General features: G+C 37.2%; 2 protein-coding genes across 3 annotated transcripts; one reads left to right on the forward strand and one right to left on the reverse strand.

Moving 5' to 3' along the window:
• The first annotated feature begins 3441 nt into the window (after positions 1-3441).
• Positions 3442-14950, forward strand: LOC103992044 (exocyst complex component EXO84C). 2 transcript variants are annotated; one of them, XM_009411617.3, is made up of 7 exons: positions 3442-3682; positions 5642-5736; positions 9480-10515; positions 12935-13459; positions 14057-14245; positions 14326-14462; positions 14549-14950. In XM_009411617.3, exons 1-7 carry the CDS (start codon positions 3587-3589, stop codon positions 14787-14789), a joined length of 2319 nt encoding a protein of 772 aa, XP_009409892.2. In that variant the 5' UTR covers positions 3442-3586; the 3' UTR covers positions 14790-14950. The 2 variants fall into 2 exon arrangements, with proteins under 2 accessions (XP_009409892.2, XP_009409893.2); XM_009411618.3 differs by having other exon boundaries at positions 3456-3682; positions 14351-14462.
• Positions 14951-17291: 2341 nt separating this feature from the next.
• On the reverse strand, positions 17292-17714 carry LOC135679680 (uncharacterized). Its single transcript, XM_065193666.1, has one exon. It carries the CDS (start codon positions 17712-17714, stop codon positions 17292-17294), a length of 423 nt encoding a protein of 140 aa, XP_065049738.1.
• Positions 17715-18290: the final 576 nt, after the last annotated feature.

Here is an 18290-nt window from a genome sequence, read left to right on the forward strand (position 1 = left end):
TTGAGATTTAATATGCAATGATTTGAATTTAAATATTCCAAACACATGAATAGTTGGACTTCTCCTTTTTGTTGATTACAAAGGGGGAGAAGTATGTTGATATCATGCATGATTTTATCATGACATATTTGCTTGGAATTTTGAATCCAAGAGTTATATGCCATATTGATAGGGGGAGTTTGTTTAAACTCCGAGAGTTAAGGTTAACTCTGTCGTCGATTGGTTGTCATCATCAAAAGGGGGAGATTGTTGAATCTCGTATTTTGATGATGAAACCAATTGATATGTATTTATGTTTTAATCTGTGTTTTGAGTGACGTAGGATGCTTCGATCAGGATGAGACAATTAAAGCAGGAAAAATCATGTTATGCCGGAGGAACATGTCAGAAGATTGGACGTCGGGCCGGTGGATCGGTCGACATATCGACAGAAAGCTTTGGGCCGTAGATTCGGGCATTGGGCCAAGAAGAGCGGATATTACGCCAAGGATATCGGAGTTGCAGAGTCAACTGGCCAATTGGGCAATAGGCCGCAAGAGAAGACGATGCATCGAAGAATCGGACGAAGTGTCGAGGGACCAATGACATACTAGACAACTTGATTAATGCTTAGTATTAATTGTCTAGATTGAAGTGTATTTTTATATGTGCGGGATTAACTACGATAGCAAGACATGAAGCAAAATGAAGTCCTAGAGTCAAGGACATGATTACGTTGGGAGTTCGAGAGTTCGTCGGAAGTTTGGATGTTCGTCGGAAGTTATGGAAGAACCAGCCGAGAAGTCTCGAAGCTTGCCAGAGAAGCTCGTCAGAACTCGCCAAGAAGATCATCGTGAAGTCTAGGAGCTTGTTGGGAGTCCGCCGGAACATTGCCGAAAGATCGTTGGAACCTCGCCGGAAGAATAGACTTTGGGACTTGTTTAGCTTAGTAAATATCTTAGGAATCGTAGTTAGCACGTAATTGGGTTTGGATTTGGGCCAACCCAATTAGAGGCTAGCTAGGCCCATATAAGGATTGTGTGGGCCCAATAAGAGGCCCAAACAGTGCTCCAAGAAGTCTCACCATCGTGGCACAGTCTTCGAGACTGTGTTAGGCGATGGTATCGCCAGTCTAGGCAGTGGTACCATCTAGCACTGCCCCCCAAGCGGTGGTACCACCAAACCTGGGCGGTGGTACCACCCAAGGTAGTGTCAGCGTCAGACTGACACTAAGCGGTGGTACCGCCCAACACAGGTAGTGGTACCGCCCGTACCTGGGGAACCTGGGATGGAAAAGTTTTAGGCTCCAAGTTTGAATCAACTTGAAGCCTATAAATACCCCTCTCATCCCTAGTTAAAGCACACAAGCACAAAGATATTAAAAGAGAGAAAACACTGCAGTGTATTCCCTCCTCTAGCTTAAACTTAGATTTTTGTTTAAAGAGGAGAGTGAGTGCTTGTAAGGGTTGTCTCCTAAACTCGGTAAAAGGAGAAGAGGGGTGTAAAAGGTGATTGACATTCGCCTATTGAAGGAAGGCCTCTAGTGGACGTCGGTGACCTCGTCCGAGAAGGAAGCCGAAAGTAGATGTATGTCACGTTGACTGAACCACTCTAAAAATCTAGTGTGCATTTTACTTTGAGTAATTTATCTTTACTTTAAACCTCTTTAATAGCTCACTGCCTTCAATATATTTACAAATGGGTTTCAAGTTAAGATATTTACAAAAAGATTTTTGTCGGAAACGATTTTTATCGAACGAAGTTTTATTCGAGACGTAATCTTTCCGCTGCACTAATTCATCCCCCCCCCCCCCCCCCCCTTCTTAGTGCTGGCCCCGATCCTAACACTTAAGGTGCCTAGGTTAATCAAGTCTAACTCGATCTCCTCATGGGAAACCTAATTTATCCAAGTTAGGTCAAGTATTTAGGATTCCCCTCCAAGTTGGTCAAGACTTTCTTTTTTGGTTTGCCTACATAGATATAAATCAACAAGGGATGATTACATGTTGTTCACTCGAAGAATATTCTATAAAATATTTCACCCACTGCTGCTAAGTCTAAAAAACTACTTATGACATAGCAATCAAGGTTAGATATATTTTTATTATTTTACTCATCCATCTTGGGAGTAACTTATGTGTCCAAGAAACTAGGTCAAGAAATCGACCCTCAACCTCAGTCCTTATATAGGTCACCCCGAATAATAAAGAAAATATTATCAATCAATTGTCATTTGACACTTTGACTATATACATGACAACTAAATTGACATAAGGGAGACAAAACCTTCTTTTTGGTTTACCTACATAAATATAAGTAAAAAATGGATGATTACATGTTGTCCACTCGAGAAATATTCTATAGAATATTTCACCCACTTTTACAAAGAATAAAAAACTATTTTTATCATAGTAATTAAGGTTAAATATATTTTTACTTATCCATCCAGAAAGTAACACGTGTGTAGGAGGAATCAGGTCGGAATCAGGTCAAGAAACCGACACTTGACCTCGAACTTTATATAGGTCATCTCGAAGAATGTGAGCATATCCACCTCGGACCCGACAAAAATTATAGAAACATCTTGACGGCATTTTATCATTCCTTCGCATGCATATCCGAACCACCTTAAGTTGACCAGAACATTATCAAATTTTCTTTAACAAGTGTAATATTAGTTAGAGAATTCTCAAGTGATATACTTAAGATTTTTATAATAATTTTCAGCGATAGATGTAATTGAGTGTTTAATTTACATTATAGTGGTAGGAGTTCATCAAGATACTCAAATAGTGAAGAGCCAATAGAATTATTATTCTATTAATTGTTATAATTAACACAATTATATGCCGTATTAATCTAGTGAAATGATCGGCTAAAATGTCACGCTAATCAGATATTCGAGTTAGTGCACTATTGATCCTTTTGATTCTCCTCGTGCCAGACCCTATCAATAAAAAAAACTCGTGGAGAAACTCGAAGGACCAATTTAATTTTGGTAGAGGATTTGATTTTGAATAAAAACTACACGCCCTAGACAACGTTTGGAGTTGACAAACTTGCCAGCGAGAGACGAGCCTTGGTTCAGGTAGATGCGTTAGGACTAGGAAATCCTGGATGCTCCATAAGCGGTAACACGAAATCCCAGGCAGACCTCGCAGTTGGCCTCTGAGAGAACAACGGGTCCCATCCGAACCGACGTGTGGTGCAATAGTCAGATGGTTGGGTGTAGGTTTGGAAATCCTGGACGCTCCTCTAGTGGTAGCAGGAAATCTCCAGCACGTGGTTGGCCACTGAGAGAATAATGGGTCCCGTCGGAGGAGATGCGGGCCATACTTCAGGTAAAACCGGTCTAGGACAAGGAAACCCTGGATGCTGCTTTAGCTAAAACAGGAAATCCCCGGCCGACCACTCTAAGTCCACGACTAATTTGATTGACGCACGCCCGAAATCGACCCAGCAATTCGCCCTGAAAGCGAGCCCTACCTTTTTCTTGGAATCCTCCCTGTCACCAAGATGCAAGCTTTCCGTCCTCGTCTGTGACGACGGACTCCCACGGCAGGGAGAAAGAAGAAGAGGAAGAGGAAGAAGCAGGGGAATAGATCAGATGGAGAGCAGCGAGGACGACGACGATTTCCCCACGCATGAGTGGATCACTCCGCAGTCCAGCATCAACTCCATCTACCAATCCCATACCGAAAAGGTTAAAACAAAATCTAAACGTTTCGTCTGCCCTCTTATGATTTCGTACATCCCTTTACTAAATGATCGGTAATCTGCGACGTCGTACAGCAGCGGTGGCGATCTGTTTCTGTTCAGTGACAAGGGCCTCGTTGTTTGTTCGATTTTGCCGTCCACCTTTGGTTTCTAGTTCCACCACGTTCTCATGTGCCATGTATCTTATTTATCCATCTTTGATGGTGTGATTAGAGATAGACCAAAATCATTGCCTTTTGTCTTGCTTCCGACTTGGTAGATAACGTTACTGAACGTGTAGCAACTTGGTTGCTAGATCAACATGCCAGTTAAACGAATCTGTCCTTGAGGTCGATCGCAACGAACCCTTTGATCTAAGAACCAATCTATCGGTCTATCATGCTCTGAGAAGCTTAGCCTTTGCTCGTAGGAGCATGCAAGTGATTTTTGATGCCACATTCTGCTGAAGCCTCCAGTTACTAATAAGCCAGAATCTCAAACGTGTAATTAAGTGATCAGTTACTGAAAGTTTTATTGCCATCTGAACCTCCTATTTTATCATCATAATGCATAAAAAGAGAAAATTTAAATCGAGGTTTTCAATTGGATTGACATGTACATAAGTGGGTAGGCTATCATTCTGCTCTCATTCACATCCATTGTAGCCTCAAGAATATCACTACATCAGCAAAACAGTAACATGCCAAATAAGAATATGCTAAATATTTTGCCAATTACTTCATTAGTTAATTCAATGAATAATAATAAACAGATCATCAGGAATAAGCACGATGATTATGGTGCTGTTGTTGTTCATTGTTGCTGAATGCTTTTAAATACTGTAATATACGAAGCTAGTAAAGTGTGGAATCAGTATCATAGTTTAGCAAGACAATTAGTTTTTTAATAAACCTTTCAAATTAGTCTACTTGAAGGCACTAACTATTTGTTGATGGCAGTACCTGTCCCTTCTATCATTCAATAGTGACATGTGCTACCTAAATCGGTTAGCCTGTGAACTATCATGTTTTGGCCTAAGACAGAAGGTTAGATGTATTGGTCAAATTATATTCTAGTAGACCTATATACCCTTGTTAGCCGGCCTCAACCTGATTTGACCCAACCCAACTAGACCATAGCCTGTCCATTTACACATCAAGATTTATGGGTTCCTTTGTAAAAGAACTACATGCTCTGGAACTCGAGGTAAAATGGCATGATTTCCAAGTAATGATCCTATCAACTACAAAAAGGGAAAAAAAAAACAAAAATATTAATGGACAAGAAAGGTGGATTACAGTCATTTACTATGAAATTAGATGGAATTAATTTTGTGATAATTGGTTATAAAAGATTAGTATTGGAATATAATTATCATCTCAAATGCTGTATAATACTGGGGGTCAGAAAATGCACATAACATTGTTTCCCATTAGAAGTTAATGAAGGGTTAGATTGACATTAATAACTTTCATTGACACATTTTATTTCAGATTATTAAATTGTATCATATTAAAGTTAATTTTGCTTGTAGATCTATAATTGTAAGCAAGATCAGTCAGTTTTACATGCTGTTGTGAGGATTGTAGGTTTGAGACCAAATTTTGGGTTATTGTAGGACTGAAGATTCGGATTGATTAGATCGATCGAATTGGATTTGGATATTTTTTTCGTCATTTTTGAGGCAATCGGAACTTGGCTTAGGATCTGTTGGAACTTGATTGCAATTACTTATAGAGGGCTAAGAATTACTTAGGAACTGAGTTTGTTGGGACAATTTCATTTTTAATCTGTTGCAAGATTAGGAGATTTTGGGTTTAACTTGGTTAATCCCACAAATGTTACAATTTAATGGGCATAAATTACTTACCCTTGTACTGTGTAAGGCTGATATTTACTGCCTCAAGTTTGTTTGTGTTTGATTTATGTAATTTCGTATCCTCTGTTAATATGGATGTATATGCAGGGTATCAGGAAAGTTTGTTCTGAGCTCCTGGAATTGAAGGATGCTGTTGAAAACCTATCTGGGAACATGCAGTCAAAGTATCTAGCCTTCCTCAGGTAATGATATCGGAAATACCATTCAGTAGTCACTGCATATCAAAGCATTGATAATCAGTATGCATTCAAAATCAAGACAGTTCATCCTCACAAGTCTAGTAATGCATTCAAGTGTTTCATGAATGAGGAAAAGATATGGATGATACGTCATAATACTCGGTGGCATTTTGATCTTGACTAATAGTAATTTTTTTTGTTGGTTCATTTGGATGAATAAGCGGAAATAAAGATCTCCATTAACACCTAACACAGGATGAAAATAATAATATGTTAACTGATGTTTCTTATAGTCAAGATCATATCCTTCCAATATTGTGCTCTATGATCCTTGTAAAAATTTTCTCCACTAAAACTAAATTGATGTGGCATGAGTCGACTGATAACCTAGCTTTAAAGAATTGTTTTGACATCCTATGTAATTCATGAAAGTACCAAATCAAAGTGCACTTGTACCTCAGCAAATAAATCATCTAAAACACTCTTCCTCAAGCTGGAGCATGTAAATCACACACGCCCAGCACAAACACTATTTTATAAAAAGGTAGATTTGAACAAATATCTGGGAAATAGATCACCAACTGATTTGCCAAATTAACATATGAATTAGAAGCCGACTTCCTCATCACTGCATCTTGAACAAAAATGGTTTCTGCTTTGATATGCTTTGTTTTTCATGAAATACAATATTACTTTCAATACAAATATCTGCTTGGTTTTAACAAACATATTCTTAGGTTTATCGATTGAAAAACCAAGTTCATGTATCAACAATCTTAACCACAAAATTTCACAAGCTATTTGAGCCATAGCCCTATATTCAGCTTCTGCAATGGACCAAACTACAATTGTTTGCTCTTTTTATTTTCTTGCCTTTTTACATGTAAGATTATCTTCAACAAACAAACAGTAAGAGTGATAAATCTTCTATCATTTTGTGAACGAGCCCTTTTGTATCGGAATAACAAATAATTTCTAAGTGTCGATGATTAGATATATAAATAAGATCTTCCCGGGAGCACTTTTAAGATAGACTAAAATGCTACAGATTGGATTTAAACTTGCTTAGCTTTTCCATCAATCGACTTGCAATATCAACTGCAAAAGATATATAAAATGAGTACTCTAATACATGATTCGCCTTACCGGTCCATACCGGTGTACCGACCGGTCTGACACAGACTTAGCTGGTTTTGCCTAAGTCGTGCGGCACCCTCGCGCGTCCGTCCGCAAAGGTCAGCCTCCCCGAAGCCTCCCATTGTCCCTTAGAACCAACAAAAGAGAGAACGGGTTAAAGAGAACGCCTCAATCGGGATCCACAAGCAAACATGTCCGAAAAACACTTCATAGACAAAGCAAATTACAAACAGACTTTACAAGCTCTGAACAGTGGCACAACAAAGGGTAAAATGGTCCATTATAGACCGAAAAGCTCTCGCACGTGTCCACATGACACAACCTTTATTTACAAGCCTAAAGAGGCCACCAACCCAACTAACATGGGACTATTTAGCCTTCGGCCGCCCCTCTACCTACTGTACAAGGCATGAACATGCCAAAAGACAACGGACAGACATAAGCATTACATCCAACATCTTGTTTAGAAGTTTGTCCGTTACAAGTCGTCGGTACGGTATTTACTGAATCATATTGATATACCAACACACGGTATGGTGGGATGCACTGACAAACAGTTATGTATCGCTTGTACTGGTCGTTTGTTGGACTAGTATATACCGTCCATACCAGGCGGTATGCTATGGTATGACAAACCTTGCTTTAATATGCCAATTAGTAAATCTAATACATGTGTTGAGTTAGGTTAATTTCTTGCTTCCAATTACTTAAATTTCCATTATCTTTGTGAACATATGTCTATTTGGAACTAATTATGTTGACATCTATGAAATTATCATTCGTGACATAGACAGCGAAGACTGTTCACCAGATTGAATTCTTTAACAAAAAAGAAGTATCAGAATAGCATACCCATAGTCATATCTCTCCTAAGTTTATCAATCAATGCTATTCTGGATTGCTCGAGGCCCTGAATAGCTTTAAAACGCCTTTAAACTTGACTGCAATTTTATCACTCTGCTACATATCCAGGGGTTATTCCATATACACTTCTTCCTAATCACCACAAAGAACTGCATTTCTTATACAAACAACAACAAGCCATGATGCCCCAACTATTTAGGGTCAGCTACATGGATCTTTTCTGCCATTAAACTCTGTACAAAGCAATAAAATAAATGAACTTCTAATCTGGCTGGAGAAAAGGCTCATCTTGATTTTACAGTTAAATAGATCAAAACACAAAGTAAACTTAAAAAAAAATCAAGCACAAAATACCTCAAACTAATCCATACTACAAGTTTGGTTGCAACTCCTTTGCCACCAACCTAGCCCTCAATCTTTGTATAATATTGTGAGGATAATACTTAATAAAAAAAACCAACAATAGTTAAATAGTTATTTATCAATAGGTAAACTAGTAGCACCCATAGTTTGTTTCTGACCAGGATGTATTAGAGACTCATACTGTTAGAGACACTGAAGCTAAAAAGAAAAACAAAGGAACAAGTAGCTAAAACTAAATGTAAGAAACAAAAGGACTAATAGGATAGGTCCTTCGATGCAAGAACTGGTATCTTTATAAAAGCAATGGGAGGAATAAGAGTTGACCAGTTCCACCTCCTGAAAATGATTTTAAAAAAATTCTCATGTACTTGAGCACTTAAACCTTCTAAAAGAGTTGTTTTATGGAAGACTTAAGTTGCTGCAGTATGGATTATTTCAACTGGCATGAGGATTTAACTATTTTAGATGACAAGATTTCTCTTGTTCTTTATGAGCTGTATCGGATAAGAATTTGCTAAATTCATGTAGGTTTGTCACCTCAGTATTAGGTAACTTATTCTTGATCTAACCTAGAGCATTTTGAGAGCTAATAGTAGAAAGACATTATGGTGATGGCAGCTGTAAGGAAATTTAAACAAGAAATGCTTGGTTCAACATGCTGTCACTCTGGCAATGAAAACCAGAGCATCATGCTGCATTATCAACTTGATAGCTAGTTTTTTCAAACTGCAACAAATTGCTTCAGGATTGTACAGTTCATGCTGACTGGAACAAATAAATCTATTACCTAGGTGCCATGTTGATGCACACCTTTTTTCTTTCAATCTTCAAGTTGGCAGTGACCTTTTCTCCTGTTAACTGTTAGTATTTTTTCTTCCTATAGCCCCACTTGTGTCCTTAAAACCAATTTTGAATGTGAGAGCTGTGTTCTGGTTGGTAACAATGCTGAATTGGTTTAATATGATAGTTCCAGTACCAATGTCTGACTATCTATGTATGATCTTAAAGTAAGTTTTAAATCATCAGTCCTTGGCTGGCCAATGTATAAAAAGCATGCTACACTTACATGTATCTCAGCACCGATGTCCAACTATGTATGCATGATCTTAAATTAAGTTTTAAATCATTAGTCATCAGCTGGAAAATAAAAAATAATAATTTATTCTAACAGAAATCAGATCATGGAGTAATGCTTGGAAATGATTAGCAAGAACAAAGGTCTGTTTTATTTATTTTCTTTTGGAAAATTTTGAATGAGATGTACCTAGACAAAATCTATTATATACACCAAAAGAAACTATAACATATGAGAACTATTTGATCATAAGAATTATTTTTCCTTAAATTGTGATTTTATTGGTGACTTCATCCTGTGTTTGCAGATTATCCGAAGAGGTTATTGAAATGGAGCAGGAGTTGATGGAACTACAAAAGCACGTTTCTGCTCAAGGAATCCTTGTACAGGATCTTATGAGTGGTGTTTGTCGAGAATTAGAAGTATGGAACAAATGTAATGGTGAAGAACCTGATTCTGAGGAAGAGCTTACTGAAATCAATCGGTTGCTGCATAATGATCTGGAGGATCCCAAGATCAGCTTTCTGGATACCATAGATGTCCTTTTGGCAGAGCATAAAGTAGAAGAAGCACTGTTAGCTATAATAACAGAGGAAAGTAACTCACCAGAGCTGCATGACTTGGAGGGGAATCCATCTGCTGATGGCTCCTCATATAGGTTAGCATTTCTTAAAAAGAAGGAAATGCTTGTTGATCAAATCGTACGGATTGCTGAGCAACCATATATATGCACTGCTGAACTGAGGAAAGCTGTGTCTGGCTTAGCTAAACTAGGGAAAAGTTCTCTGGCACTTAAATTAATGCTGAATGCATATGATTCCCGTCTTCAGAAAAACATTGAGGCTTTTCTTCCGTCATGTTCCATTTACTCAGAGACATACACTGCAATTCTTTCTCAGCTTGTTTTCTCAACAATATCAGTGGCAACAAAAGAATCCACCTTAATAGTTGGAGACATGTCTACCTATATGAACCGAATTGTGCAATGGGCTGAGGATGAAATAGAGTCTTTTGTCCATTTGGTGAAAGAAAACTCCCCGTCACCTGAAACTGCTGCTGCCCTTCGTTCTGCCAGTGTTTGTAGTCAAGCTAGTCTTAGTCACTGTTCACTTCTGGAGTCACAAGGATTAAAATTCTCGAAGTTGATTATGGTACTCTTGCATCCTTATATAGATGAGGTTCTTGATATGAATTTTAGGCGAGCCAGAAGAAGGATTATTGACTTGACAAGGAATGAGAATGTTGCACTTATGTCTTCTCAGTTAGATTCACTACTTTCTGTCACTACACCATCAAATATCATATTTTCAAGCATTGGGAAGAAGTTCATGTCTATAGTAGAAGTAAGCACTATTTTTTTGCATATCTGAAATGTTTACTTCTATTGTGAGGCACCAACCAAGAGTTGGATTTTGCTGCTTATAACCATGTGTCTTGATTTCTGGAAACTCAAGTTTTGCTTGGATATAAGACCTGTGCTATATGCATAAGCTTTTAAGTACCTATCTTTGGTGATGAAGCTGGGATATCTGGATAGAGAGGGCACCCGGATATTAAAATATTTTACTGAAAATTTTGTCTAACTGTGTTTTTCTTGCATGTGATTTTACCCCTTTTCAGATGAATCTAGAGTATGATATTCATGTCACCTATGGATTGGTTTATATATTCAAAAAGAAAAAGGAAAATGCACAAGGTTATCTACACATGGCTAGTACATTTTGAATATTTTCAATTACTTTTTCTAGGAGAGGAGCTCCATTCTGTTTTAAGACTATGATATTATATTTTGTGAAATAAGGTAGAACCTTTGCACTGTGCATGAGAGAAGTTACAATGGCAAGGGGTTGTAGCCCCATGGTGGTTCCCCTTGGCTCCACCACTATTTGCATTTATTTTCATATCAAATGGACTTCATCTTGTTATGCATATTTAATGAAGCTTATGATGTTCCTTTTTTCTTTTCCATTTTCTTTTGGATGGATAATTTTCAAGAAATAGATGCAATTTCTTTTAAATTTCGTGGTAATTTGCAATAATTGTAAGTAAGTGTCACATATTTGTTTTAGTATGGTGTATTATAGAAAAAATACTATAAGTGCTCAAAAAAGGGTAATGAAAAAGGAAATGAACTGGCCAGAAGAGATTGGCTTCTGATATAACTCTTTTGTATATTTAGTTGCTACAGTTTGGAGGATTATTTTTATAGAAGCAATACTGAGCATGATTTGATAAAAAGTTTACAAGGACTGACCAAACCTCTCTTATTGAACAGATCTCTCAGTGAAGGAATAGGCAAATTGGGAGGAAAAACCAACTTTCTTGGACCTAAGTTATTGTAATTTTTTCCTGAAAATTTTCTAGTGGCTTGCATCCCGATTCAATAATCTCTTGTAGTTGATCTTAGTTTATAGATGCCATGGAAACCAGTTCATAGTAGTTCGAAATTTCTCGTAATCTTCTAAAGTCAATGTCCATTGAGTAGTCTTAGTTCATAGAGCAAATATATGGCCAATCACTTGCTCAGCCAAAGTGGATGGACAGTAGCTATTAAGTCTTTTTCCTGAGAATATGCTTAGTAGTTTGATGGTTTAGTTGAAATATTAATTCAGCCTAGCAAATGGTGTCCAGGCCCAACTGATGTGACATCCTAATGAGTCCACATCAAGAGATTTTAGTAAATTGGTTCATAAGTAATAAGTATATGCCTACCGCTAATAACTTAGGTTTTAGCTTTCTGGACTGTATAGTTAAGCTGCATTAAATTATATTGGCTAGTGGTACTATGATAGTATCAGATTGTTCTAGTTGTGCTAGAGTAACTCTATGTGAGCTATCCATCTGGAACTAACATGAGTGGTGGCAGGAGTTGTCTTTTACACATTGCGATGAATGTTTCCTCAGGCTGGATCCCCATTGGAATACAAATTATATGCTATATCATATGCGATGACTCTTGGATCTTGACAATTTTGAGGCAGTTAGACTATGATACCCTACAGCCCCACATTGGGAGATGATGATGGATCTGACAATTGGTATATGATTTAATGGGCTTGCAGCTTGCTCCTAGTAACTTGTGCTTGGACTTTTTTGGGCCATTTGGTTAAAGCTTGTTCTGCGCATGTTTGTAGGCTTTTTGGGTTGTTGCTCTCCAATTCCTTTTCTTTATGTAATTGCTGTATAAATCCAATGATTTCTGCTTGAGAATCAATTTGAAGTTCCTCACACATGATAGCCATGATGGCACTCTTTCTCCCTTGCTCTGTGTCAGTCAGACAGCGTATCCATGTGTTGAGGGCTGGCATGGAATCTCCACTCTTTTTATTGTTTACCTGACAATCATATTATTCGCTTTAAAGACTATAGCATTGTTGGTCAATTTGAACTTTGAAGCTTGCCATGATCTGATTCAGATAGATGTGTGTAATTTGTAGTTATTTTTCGTGATCTATTATCACGAATCTTGGTTAGTTATATCAGTAAGAAGTAACTAGATCTATATTTCCAAGATATTATATCTAAATACATCTAGACATTTTTGACTAGTTAATTGCAGGTTGCTTAGCCAAATTTACTCGCTGCAAATATCATTCTTTCTGATGTACACTGATGAATTTTTAAATGAAATTGCGAGAATGTGTGGATGATCTTCCCTGTGCTCAAGCTTGATTCTTTTATTTATTAGATAGTTGTATGCAATATTTGGTATACCAATGAAGCAGTTGACATGATTTTTCTTCTTTTAATCACCTTTTACAGGATATATTGGATAAACTGACACCAATGGTGGTATTGCATTTTGGAAGGACTATTTTAAACAAGCTCCTCCAACTTTTTGATAAGTACGTAGAATTGTTAATCAAGGCTCTACCTGGTCCTTCTGAAGATGATAACCTCATTGAACAGAGAGAATCTGAAGATTATAGGGCTGAAACTGATGCTGAACAGCTTGGTCTTTTAGGTACTGCATATACAGTTGCTCTTGAACTTCTACCGATGGCTGTATCAAAAATAATTACCCCGCAAATTGAAAACAAAGAAGTGGGTGGTGGATCTTCTGAAAGCATATCTATTGTTGCTGTTAGTTCTGTGGAATACAAAGATTGGAGGCGACAATTGCAACATTCATTGGAAAAGCTTAGGGACCATTTCTGTAGACAGTATGTCTTGACCTTCATTTACTCGCGGGAAGGAAAAGCAAGATTAGATGCTCGGATGTATTTGGAAGGAAAAGGAGATGACCTTTTCTGGGACTCGGACCCACTACCATCGTTGCCATTTCAGGTGATACCATTTCTTTGAATCTTCAATTTTTTGTTAAAATTGGTGGTATCTTTTTCAGTAGCTAAAAAGGCTCAAGTTTCTTGCTTATGAATGCCTGATAAGGTCTCTGTATGCAACCTTATCCCAACTAGTGGATAGGCTGTAAACATGCCTTTGGCACCCACGTCAAAAAACCAACCATCCTTGTATCTTTTAAGCTTTGCTATCTCATGGGTTGGTCCTTAAGGCATTCCGCTTGGAAGAATGTATGATGTATTTTTGGACTTTGATCCAACTGTACTTTTGTTATTTATCTGTAATTTCTATCATACTTTTCTTAGCCTAATTGAGTGACTGGTACACTGTGTAGGAAATACAATTCCTCACACAGTGGCAGTTGAATAATTATTGCATGAGACTGATTTTAGCCGGTCATGTCTCATGGGTTGGTCCTTTATAAAGAGGCCAAAAGAAGATATCTTCTTTCTTGGCCAAATTTTCCATGTCTTTTGCAACTTTTGTTTCCATCACATATTGCTCTATAAATCACTTTGTTTGCAACTAATTGCTTCTGATCACATAAATATCAACCATTACATTTATACATTATTGCTTCAGGCATTGTTTGCAAGGTTGCAACAATTAGCTAGTGTGGCAGGGGATGTCCTCCTGGGGAAGGAAAAGATACAAAAGATTTTACTTTCACGGCTAACAGAGACCGTAGTTATGTGGCTTTCGGAAGAGCAAGAATTCTGGGATGTATTTAAAGATGATTCTGCTCAACTTCAGCCACTTGGATTGCAGCAGGCATGTCTTTTCTCACGAGCAATTGTGTTTTATGGATTCTATGAACTGTTAATTCTAAATATCATTTCACACTCTTTCAGTTAATACTTGATATGCACTTCATAGTTGAAATTGCGGTTTGTGGGGGATACTCATCCAGAAACGTCCATCAGCTTGTCTCAGCTGTTATAACACGAGCAATCGGAGCTTTCTCTGCTAAAGGCATAGATCCACAAAGGTATGATTTTTATATTCTGGTATGCGTTTTATTTACGCTTGATTTTTTTAATTCATTCCCTGATTATAGCCAAAATATTATTTCAGTGCACTTCCTGAGGATGAGTGGTTTGTCGATGCTGCTAAGACGGCAATAAGCAAGCTTATGCTGGGAACGTCAGAATCCGAAATGTCTGAACCTGACGAGCACATGGTTGTTAATAGTGAGATCTCTGATTCTGATGAAAGCCTTTCGAGTCCATCTATCATCGAGTCCGTAGATTCTTTTGCTTCAGCAAACATGGGTGAGACTGACAGTCCCGTATACTTCACTGATCCAGAAGCTTGAAGAAGACGGTAATGTGATTCTCGTTACTAAATTGACCACAATTATTAAGTCTTATCCCATTTAATTTGTTGACTAAGTCTTGTTGTCTTAAAATTAAATTGTTGTTGATTGTGCTCACCAAATTTTCTGCTATTGAAGGGGAGGATTGTCCACTTGTAGAATAGACAGGAATCACATCGTAATGGTTGCTTGCTAGGTTTCCGTTACCAGATAGTCCCGTGTGTACCAATTGGTATTGGACTAATACTGAACCATATAGGTTGATTCACACTTTAATTTTTTTATTAGTTTCCTGATGATATTAGATGACACAGATTGACATATCACTTTGTAAATTTATACTGGACTATGCTTTAGTTTAGTCAGCCGTGGGTTGGCATATCACTTAGTAAATTGATACAGAGGAATTTAGAATATTTCGTTGAACCTTAAATAGTTTAACTAACTATAAGGTTATAGGAAAGGAGACTGTGGCAAACTGGCTTGCGAATTTTGCTACAACTAGATGATATGATAGGATCTGAAGAAGAAATTATTTTATTGAGCTGTCCTTTTTGTTATGTTTGTGATCATTTGATTGAGTAATGTATTTTACCTTTATTTAAAAAAAAAAAGAGCAGCGGATTATTCAATCCTCTATCAGTATCTTTTCCTCTGATGTAAATAATAGAGGATTACAAACTAATTTGTTTTCTCTTATATTTTTCCCTTTATTATAATCTTTCTCTATGAATTTTTCAATCCTAGTAAATAAATTTTGTGCTATTATTCAAATACATGTGGATTTAGATTTTTCACATTTGGTAATAGCGCTGGAGGGTCATTGGGTCGGATCCTTGGGTCAACTAGTCGAATTGGGGAAAGAGAAGCACATCGGAGATTTACTTAATAGAAGAAAACAAATTAGAAGATGTAGAAGGATTTAAGAAAAACAACTTAGAAGATGTAAAAAGTTTTAAGAAGATGAACTCAAGTGAAAACTTACGGAGATAAATAAGGTGTTTGTTAGTTTAGTTGATAAAAACTTTGGTAGTATATCGTATGATTTTGAATTTTGTGTCTTCATCATTTATCTCTTGTTAAAACATATAGGACGGGTGGAAAGAAAAGGGTGATGGATGTAGATGAAGTAGAGGGGAGAGATGGCTCAAGGAAGAGAGATACCATAGAAGAAAAGTTGTTTTCTTTCTTTATCTAAACCCTAATTCAGAATACAAATGTTCTAACTATATCTTAAAATTGGACCAATTTTATTTTACTCGATCGGTTTGTGGATTATCCAAACATCGATCGAATCAGTTGGTTCATAACCAATCGAATAGAATCAGATCAATTAAGGATTTAGTTTTTTTTTTTTTTCATTTTTCTTGTTCGACCACCCGATTTTGACTCCGATGTAATTGGGAGTGTTCTACTCGTTTTACTTAATATAATTTATTTTTGCAAAAACAATCAGAACAAGTTTGATTCTGAAGATTATTGCTGAGCAAATTAGATCCAAATGAACTGAAGATCAAATTTCAATTTTAGTAACCATGGAGGTGTCAAATTGATGCTATTCACCATGAAGACTATTGACAACAACACTAATATTTATCAGATCAAAACTCTATATAACATGCAGAATATGCCTTAAACTCTAGTAGATAATATAATTAATTAGTTACAAGTCTCGTTACATTATATTATTGACGTGATAGGGGACACGTTGAGGACATAATATATAATTGATATTCGTTTTGTGATGTTTATACTTAAAAGACTTCATAAACTAGAACTAATTTAATATGTTTATACATGTTTATACATGTATAAAGATGTTTATACATGTTTATACATGCAGAATATTCAACAGGTTTAAACAATCAAACCACATCTAAATGTAAATATTTAATATGCAAAATAAAGATGAAATATATCAAATAATATTTAACAATCTTCATTCATGCATAATTCCTGTGATAATCCAACAAATGATTTTCCTGTGATAATCATTTGAAATGATTATAGAACTGTGATAATCATTTTGGATATGTCTAAGTCACGTGACAATACTCACGTGATGTGAGTATAGTATGTGGGGGCCACCGGATTGAAGTGAGAGTGTTGTCATTGTCCATGTCCAACAAATAAAAATAAAATAAAAATAAAAAATAAAAATAAATGAAAAAAAAAAAACATACTTAGGCATATCTCCTCATAAATAGAAAAATAAAAATAAATAAATAAAAAAGACAGACAGTTAAACATGTGGTCTCACACATGTCCGATCATGTTGATGACATATACATGTCCGACACGGTATGTATCAAAATTAAATGTCCGATCATGTTGATGACATATACATGCTTCTTATTTCCATATCTTTCTCATCGAAATTAAATGTCCTCAAAATGGACTAACAAAACAAAATAGACATCCGACCGAATGGAGAAACAACACCACAACTAGTAAAACTATATGGACTACTTGCTGATTGCTTACGAACGCGGTCGCTATCCTTCAAAGCCTAAGGGTCAAATCAACCTCAAGCAACTCGCTCTCATCGACACCAGGATCACTGTCCTTGGTCGAGGATTCACCGATCTTGGAGAGAAGATCTTGCGTTCTTGGTCGGGCAGCATCGTCTTCCTCATCGACGACGGCTGATGCTTTATTTCCTGGTCCATCGTGCAACCCCACTGGCACGAGGATAAACCCTAAGGCCTTTCTTTGATTCCTTTCCTTGGCTTCTTCCCGCTCGAGCTTGTGCGCGTTCTGATGCCCACCGAGCCCTTGATAGCTGCTAAACTTCTTGCTGCAGTAGTTGCAGCAGAACACGAGAGGATGGGTCGCAGGTGTCGCAACCGAGCTGTTGTTAGATACGCTGAGCAATAAGCCATGGTCGGGCCTCACACATTTCTCCTTGCGTTTCTTCCTCTCCATTCGAGTTCAGCTAAGCTCTCGCATGTGTGGAGTCTTGTAATGCGCACGGTCTCATCTAGATATAACCTTAATGATGTGAGATGTAAAGCTGCGTGATAGGAGATCTTGTTGTAAATCAACTCAGACGCACACCACCATTACAAAGGGATTTCATGCATTTAAGGAGTATATGTACAAGTGATGCTGATGCATGTTTCTTCGTTGGACGATCATAATTAGAGGTGTCGATATCGGGGATTCGGTACCGATTACTGAAAGATTTCGTGTTTATATTACGTCATCTAAAATCAAATCCAACCGAAGTTACATGTACATACCGATACGCTCGATATTTAAAAATTAGTGGCATGTGATTGAGATGATCTCATTTTGTAATATGGTCTCTCAAGTAAGCAGGAGGTTAAATAATTGAATGAGTAATAAATCTTTGTCATCCACTTCTCTCCAACCACCATAGAATGTTGTTATCTTTGTTTCATTGTATTTCCATGATTCGGAAGTCAAAACTGTGTCGTCATTCTTGCCATCTATTATTACTCGGGGGGATTGAATCCTTTCTTTCTCATGTCCTTCTCA

This window comes from Musa acuminata, chromosome BXJ1-7, assembly GCF_036884655.1.
Source record: "Musa acuminata AAA Group cultivar baxijiao chromosome BXJ1-7, Cavendish_Baxijiao_AAA, whole genome shotgun sequence".
NCBI lineage: Eukaryota > Viridiplantae > Streptophyta > Magnoliopsida > Zingiberales > Musaceae > Musa > Musa acuminata.

Coding starts and splice junctions, on each gene's coding strand:
- LOC135679680 (XM_065193666.1), bottom strand. CDS start 17,714: ATGGAGAGGAAGAAACGCAAGGAGAAATGTGTGAGGCCCGACCATGGC.
- LOC103992044 (XM_009411617.3), top strand. CDS start 3,587: ATGGAGAGCAGCGAGGACGACGACGATTTCCCCACGCATGAGTGGATC. Junction 10,516..12,934: donor AGTTCATGTCTATAGTAGAA/GTAAGCACTATT, acceptor CACCTTTTACAG/GATATATTGGATAAACTGAC. Junction 14,463..14,548: donor AAAGGCATAGATCCACAAAG/GTATGATTTTTA, acceptor ATATTATTTCAG/TGCACTTCCTGAGGATGAGT.